General features: G+C 39.5%; 3 protein-coding genes across 3 annotated transcripts; 1 reads left to right on the forward strand and 2 right to left on the reverse strand.

Annotated features, from left to right (window-relative positions):
- Window positions 1-184: 184 nt before the first annotated feature.
- On the forward strand, window positions 185-3,205 carry LOC119554207 (sugar transporter SWEET1). Its single transcript, XM_037865009.1, has 3 exons — window positions 185-496; window positions 2,300-2,705; window positions 2,792-3,205. The coding sequence occupies exons 1-3, from the start codon at window positions 327-329 to the stop codon at window positions 2,900-2,902; spliced, it is 687 nt and encodes a 228-aa protein (XP_037720937.1). The 5' UTR covers window positions 185-326; the 3' UTR covers window positions 2,903-3,205.
- Window positions 3,042-4,386, reverse strand: LOC119554206 (deubiquitinase OTUD6B). Its single transcript, XM_037865008.1, has 2 exons — window positions 3,698-4,386; window positions 3,042-3,636 (listed from the first exon to the last, which is right to left on the reverse strand). Exons 1-2 carry the CDS (start codon window positions 4,302-4,304, stop codon window positions 3,293-3,295), a joined length of 951 nt encoding a protein of 316 aa, XP_037720936.1. The 5' UTR covers window positions 4,305-4,386; the 3' UTR covers window positions 3,042-3,292.
- Window positions 4,387-4,992: 606 nt separating this feature from the next.
- Window positions 4,993-8,508, reverse strand: LOC119554770 (MAPK regulated corepressor interacting protein 2). Its single transcript, XM_037865811.1, has 4 exons — window positions 8,089-8,508; window positions 7,763-7,856; window positions 6,345-6,463; window positions 4,993-5,917 (listed from the first exon to the last, which is right to left on the reverse strand). The coding sequence occupies exons 1-4, from the start codon at window positions 8,138-8,140 to the stop codon at window positions 5,658-5,660; spliced, it is 525 nt and encodes a 174-aa protein (XP_037721739.1). The 5' UTR covers window positions 8,141-8,508; the 3' UTR covers window positions 4,993-5,657.
- Window positions 8,509-10,294: the final 1,786 nt, after the last annotated feature.

The raw sequence follows: 10,294 nt of genomic DNA on the forward strand, positions 1-10,294 counted from the left end.
TGCTTGTTGATAGGCAAATATATAGAAATGTTTGGTCTGCTGTAAGGTTTCACACTAGTTCGAAATACAATTCGGATCCGATAAGCACCGCCAAGCGATAACGATGGGGAAAATCGGAGCGACGTCTCCATTTCTAGGCGATTTTCGATTATAAAAGGTTGCCAGCCCCACCGTTGGAGCTCAGTATTTGTTCGTTTGCTGTTACGGCAGCCGCCAGTCGGTCGTTAGTTTTTGTTTTCGTTGTTCATTTGTTTATACTCTCGCGGCACTGGCCCCTCCCGTCCCCACAGAACTCGTTTGAAAGGCACTCACGACCTATAGAAACCATGGAAGCACTGGGAGATATATTGGCGCCTCATAGCGAACTAATCGCCAAGGTAGCCGGCACAATCACTACCCTGCAATTCTTGTCCGGAGTGGCGCTGATGAACGACATCCGGAAGAAGGGTAGCAGCGACGTCTACCCCGTGGGTCCATTTCTCGGCGGAGTGGTGCTGTAAGTTCCCAATTTACTCGGGAGATGTCGCATTAAGTGGGATTCCGTGATGCTCCGCTGCATACAACATCAAACAAAACAGGGAAAAAAACCAAAAGTCAGCGCATCTGTGTGGGAATTGATTAAATTTTTGAACTGTCGCCATGACACTACAGAATCGGTCTTTTCAAGGCCGCTAAAAAATCGGTTTTGCACTCGATTCAATAAGATAGCATAGCAATAAAATCGGTTACATCACTCGATGGTCAGAAGGAAACCCACTTCGATCTTCTTTGGCCGTTACAATTCGAAATACTAAGGATTTGATTAACCTTGTCGTCACGGTAATCTTTGGCTTCTTATCGATGCGAGCCTCGACAAACACGTAGTTCTTATCTGGAGTGTATAATTTTAGAGCTTCGTATTAAGAATGCTGATCTGGTATAGTGTTGCATAGTATATCTGTCCAAACGTGGGAGAGCCGCTTAGTTTATATGACAGACGAAAGATAGGCAACTTGCCTTCTCCACGTGCTAGGAATAAAGGGGGTGTCATATTCCAGCGATGGGAATTCTGAGTAGTTGTGCCTTATTATCTTCTCAGCTATTATTTTATTTTAGCTGCCTATTACTATCTTTAATGACAGGCTTAGAATATTAAAATTGACAGTCAAGAGTCGGTCTAACATGTATAAATGTTTATATAGATTCCTTTTTGAGGTATACATTTGAATTAAGGCATACCTTATCAATAATATTAATGGAAATTCCTACTTGCTTTTCATTATATTGGTAATGATAATTTTCCACTACTCATAAATAATATTTTTTCGTCGTTTGTCCTTTCTTTGTATTTCCCAAAGATGAATTACATCTCATAAGATCAGCACTAATGCTTTTTATTTTTAAAGACACTCATTTAGCTATTTACTTGTAGATACGTTTAAAGCGTAAAGTTTCCATTGCTTTCTCAGAAAGCTAAAAATATAAAATAATATAGGAAATAATAATGTACCCTTTTCATTTCGTGACAGGCCGAATGAAAGGGTACCTCTGCCATCACTGATGGACCTTCAGGGGGTGGTTTCCGGAAGGTGTTAACTTGGACTGTGTCAAGTGTAAGGACCGGCAGACATGCAAGGGAAGCAACAGTTGTATGCTAAATGAATTCTATTTCATACAAGGTGTAGGTCAAGGGCAATTTAGCGGCCAGTTTGTGTTTAATTTCAAACTACACGAATGTATTTCACCATTGTAGTGGGTTTATGATAAGTTGATTGGCGCTGATTATTTCTCATGCGAGTTTAACTCCTTATCAACAGCTACGTGTGCCAAGTTTTGAAAATCACTATTACTTTTATCTATTTATGTATAGCTAAGTAGCTTTATAACTGATAACGTAATTAATAAATAAAAACTGGTTTTTCCAATGACCCGGTAAAGTAACATAAGTATTCATTATATAGTCAGGGGAGCAATTATTATGAAAACTTGTTCCATTTCTTTTCATATGAACTATGTTAGACGAAAACTGGTTCGTTGTCTAGGTAATTTGAATAAATTATACAATCCTAATGAAAATGCGTTCTATTTTACAAGTGAATAGAAACTTGACATAGTTTTCAGTTTCAGCAATGGTATAATGCGTATTAAAGGTTTTTCTTTTAGTTCCTCTTTTTAAGGAAGCTTCGCCAAGACTAATACAAAAATGTATGAACGTTAGTAGCATGCTTTCTTTAAATCTTTTTGCATCCTTATATTTTAGTGTAATTAACATTGATGATATTGATATTGATTGATATATATATACCTTTCCCTATTCCAGGACCGTTCTCAGCTTAAAGCTGGCAAACATTATGAACGATGCTGCCATGATCAATACAAATTTAATTGGTCTGGTTATCAACTTCGTCTTCCTCTTCGGATTTTACTACTATGCCTCGAGCGGAAGCAGGAGCAAGATCTGGAAGCAGGTCGGCTACGCCGCGGTGTTCCTATTGGTCGTCACAGCATATGCCAACTTTGAGGACCCCGCCAAGATCGAGTTCCGCCTGGGAATGCTGATCACCGGAATCTTGGTTTGGCTAGTGGGTTCTCCACTCCTGCATCTGCCGAAAATCATTGAGAAGAAGAGCACCGAGGGCATGCCATTCCCAATTATCTTCGCTGGTAATCTGGTGGCCGCTTCCTGGATGTTATACGCTATTTCCATCAAAAATACTGTGATGGTGGTAAGTTGTTAAAAACAATAACCTGGTTTTATTTTTCTCTTAACGATCGATAAGACAATCAGTAACCGATGAATCTTCGATTTCAGCTCCAGAATCTTTTGCTGCTGGTCTTGGGCGGCATTCAACTCTCCATGTTCGCTATTTATCCCAACAAGCCAGCTGCAAAGAAGCCGAAGGACAGTAAGAAGGACAAATAATTGAAATCGATCGCTTTACCTAGAAAAATGGACAAATAATGGGTTGTTGCAACAAAATTACCAAGTAATTTGTAGTTAGGCTCGAGGAATAATCAAATTATTGCTTGAATTTACACTAAACCGCCACAAAAAACAAAAATTTGAGCTAGACGAATTATTTTTCTATATAAGAAATATTTTCTTAAAACAAATCCAGCTAACTAAGTTGCTAGCTAACCTAGAATTGTTATTATATTGACTATTATTGTATATAATTACTACATACTTGCAATTTTTGACAATAATTCAAATCTTCCAAATGCATACGTATTTATAAAGTCAACACAATATGTAATAACGAAAAAACTGTTACAAAATCGAGTGAGTTTCGGGTGTCATTGGGTTTCCTCTTCAGGCTACTGGAACTGTGGAGTTGTAGTGGGCTCCAAGTTGGTAAATGTGACGGTGGTAGCAGATGACCAACGGCGATCCACCGAATTCCTCTTGTCCAAGGAGCGTGGGTGCTCCCTCCGCTTGGATAACTTCGATAGGCACCCGAAGGAGCGAAGATATGGCCTTCAGTTCGATGTGGCCTCCCCAGGCGTGTGTTTTGGCTATATCCTGGCAGTACTTTTCGAACTGCTGATCGTTAAGGAGCTCCCCCGTTTCCGGATGAACCATGTAGCAAATGAGGGAGTCCTTGTGGGCACGCACATAGTTGGCGGTCTCTTCACGCAATTCCTGAACAGTGTGCCCTGGAACATGATGGTTGGGGATAAGGTTGTGTGCTTTATGCGGGGATTAATCATGTGTTACCTGGAAGCGCATTTACGAGGAGTTGGTGCCGGATGGACTGATACAAACAATCGCCGTCGGAGGCTATATTGTGGAGGGATAGTTGACGTTGGGACAGCTTCGCTGTGATCTGCTGGAGCTCGATCAATTTGGGTGTTGGCTGATTGGCAGCATTTTGGAGCTCCGTTTTGATCTCAGCCTCTCGTTCACGGGCTTCCTTGGCTTTCTTATCCCGCCGCTTCTGGGCCTTGGACACACGCTGATTGGAGGGCAGCTGCTCCTCCTCCTCATCCTCCTCCTCCTTTTCCTCGTGCTCCTCTTTATTTGGCACTGGAACTTCCGCCTTTTCCGCAGGCTCCTTGACATCCGATTCCTCTGGCGAGTCCTTGGCTTCGGCCGTCTGCATTTCCTTCTTGTGGCGCTGCTCCAGTTCTCCTTCTAAGCGAGCCATCTCCTCCAGGAACTCTTTCCTCTTGTTTTTATTGTTTTTCGGGGCATTCTTCTTCATGGCCTGCAGTTTTGCCTGCAGCTCCTTGCGCTCGCGTCGGTGCCGGGCGCCTATATCCTCCAGGCTCACATCCTCCAGGCGGGAGTCTATATCCCCAATTCCCTCATCATCGCTAGCCATTTCACTTTATTTTATATTTAACAAAAAAAACAAAGTTCAGGCGAAAATTTAGCAGTATTGGAAGAGTGACCAAAACTCTACCGTTATAATATACCGCAGGCAGTGTGCCCGCATCATGACCGGTATATACTCCCACCGTCCGAAATATACTAAAATTTTATATACGTTTTTGGAGACATTTGAAAATATAAAACCACAATTAGAAAATATATATAGCGTTTAAAATATTTAAGAAAAGTATCATAAAATCAAACACATCTGAGATATAGCCCATTTTATATTTAAAAGCCTTATTATTAGACAATAAACAGGGAAAATGTTATTACTCAGTTTAAATAATTTTATTTTAATAATAATTTTGAAATACATTTTATTCTCAAAGATTTATAGAACAAAAAGCTTAGTTTCTAGCAGACTTTTTTCCGAAACTGAACAGTTATTTTAATTATCGATCCAGATCCTATTACTAACAACTTTATTTTTGTATGACTGCTGCATTATAAGAGTAATATTTCACGACTAAAACAAGGCATTTGTATAACCGACAATCCGCGAAAGCAAAAGCAATTACCAAAACATCTAATACTAATTAAACTACTTGTAGTTTAGTTGCCTCCTTTTAATTTTAAAATAGAAACCAAAAAACAACGCGCAACAAAATGTATTACTCCCAACTGCAAACAAAAGATTTCGCAACATGCTGAATTTTTTATTTATGCTAAACATAAAACGATTTAAAGTGAGAAACTAAATACAAGCAATGCCATTAGCGGGAAATCGGATCAACCAATTTCTACTTTGGATATTCCTAGGTCTTAACTAGAGTTCACATAATAAAATCCAAATTTTTTTATATACAGGCAATTATTTTAAATGAATAAGCAATTACAACAATGAGTGAAACCAAAACAGATTGCTAAACTTGATGTCAATTTGAACCTTATCGTTTTATACAATTCACAAGAGTGTTGATTTTAAAAACTGGCCAGCAAACCAGATGATACCATTCTTATAACACTATAACACATTCTTAAGAGCAAATTAGAAATCGTAGTATTTACATTGGCCTGCGGCGATGACTCTTAATTTACTTCATTTACACACTTGTGAAACAAGAAGAAACTAATCCATGACTTGCCACTTCAGAGGCTTCCCAACCACTATGGTCCAAAGTGATGTTTACTCAGCCACTACCGAACACTACACGAGTGTCTCGTCTCGTCTACAGATATATGTATCTTTCTAGTGTGATGTTGCCTATGTCCAGTCGAACGCGCAAGTACAAATGGAAGCACTGGCTAATTAGGAATTTCCAAAGAGCAGGCTCTGTCTCTCTCGTCCAGTCGATCCTTCTTAGAGACTCTTGGTAATGTTCTGGAAGAGGCGACGGCCCCACCACGACTCCAGGTCGAAGGGCTTGAAGTCCTGTAGCGCTGGACTCGGCGGCTCAACCCAGACGGTGGCTGTCGAGGACGCGGGCACCGGTGTGTTGGCGATGATGCTCTCCACTGGACTGGCGGCGCTGTTGTTGTTGGCATCCGCCAGTGGTTTCTCGGCGGGCTTTGCGGATGAGCTCGAGTCGTAGGGATTCTGCGCCACCAGCATGTTCCACGCTGTCAAAATAGGAATTGTTGAAAATTCACAAACTTACGATTTTGTAAATCACAATCACTAACTCGATAGAAAGCTTTGAATATAAATTGATAGAATTTATTTTCCAACATGAAAACAAGTAACCATTCTTGTGAGGCGTGCTAATAAAGTATCTGCCTATATCAAAAATATTTTTTTTAAGTTATTCCAAAATTCAGCTTGAAGAGCAATAATAATTGCAATAACATATCTAAAATGTACTTTGAATAATTTATTCAAAAATATTATTCATTGTAAGTCCTTTAGGCTTATATATTTATAGAACTATGAATTTTAAATGTTGATCAGTACTTGAAGACAGAGAAATCGATCTATACTATACTTGTCTATTATTTACATCCCTTATCTTTCGAGTTAGAGATGCGAAATCATATTGCCCAGACTTACAGTCATTTATGTAACGTATTATTTCCTCATGCTGCGGCGTTATCACCTCATCCTCGATCAGTTTGGTCGGCGTTATCCGTTTGGATGCAAAGCTCTGTTGAAACACCGGACGCGGTATGCTGTTTTTAAAAATATACAAAGGGATATCAGATTTTAGAAACAACGCCTCTGAATTTTAACGACAGCGTACTTATGCAAACCACACAGGTCCCCTCAACATGTGGACTTTGAAAATAAATCACTTGAGGAAAGTGAGGCGAGGGTGGGGGAATCTGGGTTCGACAACTTGTTACTCAGTTCGAGGAACGTTAAATGCATTTAAATTCGAAAAAGGTGGCAGTGCATTACTTGGCGTTTAACACTTGCGGAAATATATTACAAATTGATTAACTTTGTTTGAGCTTTGACAGGGCACTTTCCTGTTAACAAATGTTTTTATTTGTTATAATTAAAATATTATTTTTATTACAAATGCCACTATATAGAACGCGGCTATAGATAATAAGGTCACATCGATGTTAATATAGATTATATCATATTGGCATTGGATATTGAAAGGGAGATAACAATCACACAAGTACACCAATGAAATTATTGAAGGCAGATTTTGTTACTATATTAACAAGGATAGCTGTAAGTGTCAGGGGAAATCGTTCTATTTGTATCAATATAAAAGGTATTGGTTTTTTAAAGATTTTTATAAGTAAAGAGCTCTGTTGTTTATAGGTTGTTGGTAATGAGAACTGATAAGGTATCTACAGGGGGAGATAGTTAACAGTACCCAACTATTGATTGACAACAATTTTGTAGTTTATTAATTTGGATGTGACATTTTCGGGAAAGTCTTATCGTCTAATCTTCCATGCAAGTATTTTTGTAAGTGATGCATCTATACCCTACCGAAGACCTGAAGATCCACTCATCTTCAAAAGATGTCATGTAACGCTCGAGCAAAAATTTAGATTAGCACCGACAACAGGACAGTTTTTAAGACCATATGAATAGAGTCCTTAAATTAAAATTATATATTTTGTATGATCCGTTTTTAAATGCAAAACCATTCATAAAACAGCAATACTTAGCCCCTTTAGTTGAGAATACCCGAGAAGTTTCGTTGAAGTCGTGACGTAACGGACGAGGAAAAGTCAATGCCTCCGGGGCATTTAAATTAAAACGGAGCCGATAACCGACGGCTGACCCACGTGTTTCCCCGGTCTCCTAGGGAGAATATAATAAGAATATTTGCTTGGGAGCAATTAGCATTACAGTGCTAGGTCGCCACGGATTCTTGCGGTAAAATGTCAGCGATAAGACGAGGGTCTTGAGCCCCCTGCCCCTCCATTCACTTTCCCGCTTTCCACATTTTCACCATGTGCTGCCTGTTTGCATAAGCACCCGCCGAGATTCAAGATTCTTACTTTTTGTGCTCCTCGGGACTGTTCAGGTCGAAACTGGCGTTCTTCCGGCCGCTTTCCTTGATGCTTTCGAATTTTTCAAAATTTTGTGCCAGGCCTGTGATGAAAGTAAGATGAAACGCTATTAAAAATGTATTTACAGTGGAAAACGCCGGCAAAACAAAAAGTTAACAGAGAAAGAGAGGGAGTGATAGAGAGCGGGAGAGTGGGGCGGCCGAAGAGAGAACGAACAAGAGTATGTTGTGACATAACAGCTGGGCGAAAAGTGCTCTCTTCAAAGGGTTTTGTACCATTATTAACCATTGTTATTATTATTATTTGGGACTCACCGCGACGCGTTTTAGCAACGATTTTGCTGGGTCCCTTGTTGATAGTGTACATGGTGGAGATGGAGAGTACCAGGGCAAAATATACTTTGTCCTTCCGATTTTCGTAATGTTGTTTTCCTTTCTGGCAACGAAATGTCTGGCGATGTTTGCTATGTTTTCCGTTTTTTTCCGCTCTGTGCAATCATATGATCATTATTGGCACACCACCCTTCCCCGCGCCAGCTCCTTTGGCTCTATTGTCATCGTCTTGAAAGGTTACACAATACACTTTTGTTGGGGGCAATGATTCCGAATCCGATTCCGCGCTCTTTGATTTCTCGACAGCCCGTCGTATCAATTAATTTCGATTTAAATCACCGACAATCGCTCCTGGAAAGGCGTGTGTTTTATAACGTTCTGTTCGGCGGACGAAGCTCCAATGCAAGTGCCCCATTCAAATCGCATAACGAAATGTTAAGAGAAACACCCGCTAAGCGCCATATGTTAACGCGTTCATGCGCGCAAGTACGCGATGTTCAACAGCTTGCACATTCTCTTTGCTTGAAATAGTCTGTGGTGTTTTTAATTGCCAACTATTCTTTTTTTTTTAATTTTCCCTGTTAAAATCCATTTATTTTTCTAGAAAATTACTCATATGCTATGCATCTAATGATACTAAGCCTCCACAAATCACGAAATCGACTAGCGCGTAAACGGTACAACCGATACACGTGCATAATCACCATATGATATGCCGCCAAGGAGTATGACCGTTTGTGGGGTGGCAAAAATACCAACTATCGAAAGCAGCATTATGAATTAGGTACTCTTAAACAACGATGGAAACCAGTCCCTAGGGTAAAATTAACATCATGGAGATTTCCGCTGATAATATCAGGGCTGGATCCACCACTTAGACCCAACAAGCCTTTAACTGAGATGTGCCAATGATGACGGCGGCGGCCGAAATGAATCCCAGAGTAAACGGCAGGTATATTAAATCAACCAGGGCTCCCAGTATTGCGTAAGCTAGACCAGATCCTAACCCAAATCCTGTGTGCCGACTGGTCATCAATGGCCCAATAGTCGAAATGGCCAGGCTGAATACAGACCCAAACTGTGGCTGCAGTCCCGCCACTGTCGGATAGGCCAAGGTTGAGCAGTACCTTGAGTCCAACTACCACTCGGCTATCAGATCCTCCACAGCATCGTGCCCGGAGTAGCCGATATCCCCAGTCCCAGAGGGTCAAAGTGGATTTAGCTGCATATTAAGGACAAACAAAAAATTACACTTTGTGATAATATTGAACATATATATATTTTTTTTTAATTGTAATGAAGATCTTTAAAGACTACAACGCAAAAAATTAAGGATCGTTCAACGACTTGTCCAACTTGCTTTGCTACCTTATACCTTGGTTATAAGCCCAAAAAAGAGTCGTCAACTTATAATATTTGCAAACGATTTATTAACAATTAAGAGCCAAAATTTATAAGAAAATCATTCGCTAACGCAAAATGGAGTATGTTTTGTACTATTTTATGTAACAAATTATTGTAATTTATTTAGTTAAGCCATGGAAAATATTGAGATTTGCACAATCTGAACCATTTAACAGCGCTTATGTTGGAATTATATGCAATATTTATTAGAGCTATTGATTGGAATTATATTCATCAGCTTATTGTGGTTTATAGCGTATTCCTTTTTTGTATTTGGGCACTTGTACTTGGGCAGTATTTAAAGCAAGCGATTCGAAAAAATTACAAAAAATGAAGCCCAATTGTGTATTTTTGGTTTTATTATGGGCTCTACTCGTATTTATTGGCTATTGCTGCAATGCAATCACTTTTACCGGTGATTTTGAAATACATGAATTATTTTACTATCCACCTAACAGGTTGTCCACAGGGTGATTTCGGCGTTGTAACGACACTGCAACACAGGGTGATTCCTGTGTTTCTCCAGTGTGTACACACTCAGCGGTTAATATTTCCAGAAGCGTGCGAAGTTTTGAAGGCTTTTAAAAGTGATTGGGAACCAAATTAAACCGATGCATTATTAATGGGTTTCATCTTTAACCTATTTATTATAATTGTTCTGACGTTCAATATCACGTTTAATTTTTTAAATTATTTAAAATGAATACCACAGGTATTTAAAAACGAATACTTGTGGTATTCATTATTTCACAGTATCAATTATCAGTTCATTTTATATTTAAAC

Source organism: Drosophila subpulchrella, chromosome 3L, assembly GCF_014743375.2.
Source record: "Drosophila subpulchrella strain 33 F10 #4 breed RU33 chromosome 3L, RU_Dsub_v1.1 Primary Assembly, whole genome shotgun sequence".
NCBI classification, from domain to species: domain Eukaryota; kingdom Metazoa; phylum Arthropoda; class Insecta; order Diptera; family Drosophilidae; genus Drosophila; species Drosophila subpulchrella.

What these genes read in the sequence shown, in the direction of transcription:
- LOC119554207 (XM_037865009.1), top strand. Translation starts at nt 327, where the DNA reads ATGGAAGCACTGGGAGATATATTGGCGCCTCATAGCGAACTAATCGCC. An exon ending in TTTCTCGGCGGAGTGGTGCT is followed by an intron (nt 497 to 2,299) that starts GTAAGTTCCCAA and finishes TCCCTATTCCAG; the next exon opens with GACCGTTCTCAGCTTAAAGC. An exon ending in TCAAAAATACTGTGATGGTG is followed by an intron (nt 2,706 to 2,791) that starts GTAAGTTGTTAA and finishes CTTCGATTTCAG; the next exon opens with CTCCAGAATCTTTTGCTGCT.
- LOC119554206 (XM_037865008.1), bottom strand. Translation starts at nt 4,304, where the DNA reads ATGGCTAGCGATGATGAGGGAATTGGGGATATAGACTCCCGCCTGGAG. An exon ending in CCTCGTAAATGCGCTTCCAG is followed by an intron (nt 3,637 to 3,697) that starts GTAACACATGAT and finishes ATCATGTTCCAG; the next exon opens with GGCACACTGTTCAGGAATTG.
- LOC119554770 (XM_037865811.1), bottom strand. Translation starts at nt 8,140, where the DNA reads ATGTACACTATCAACAAGGGACCCAGCAAAATCGTTGCTAAAACGCGT. An exon ending in CGTTGCTAAAACGCGTCGCG is followed by an intron (nt 7,857 to 8,088) that starts GTGAGTCCCAAA and finishes CTTTCATCACAG; the next exon opens with GCCTGGCACAAAATTTTGAA. An exon ending in AATACGTTACATAAATGACT is followed by an intron (nt 5,918 to 6,344) that starts GTAAGTCTGGGC and finishes CTATTTTGACAG; the next exon opens with CGTGGAACATGCTGGTGGCG.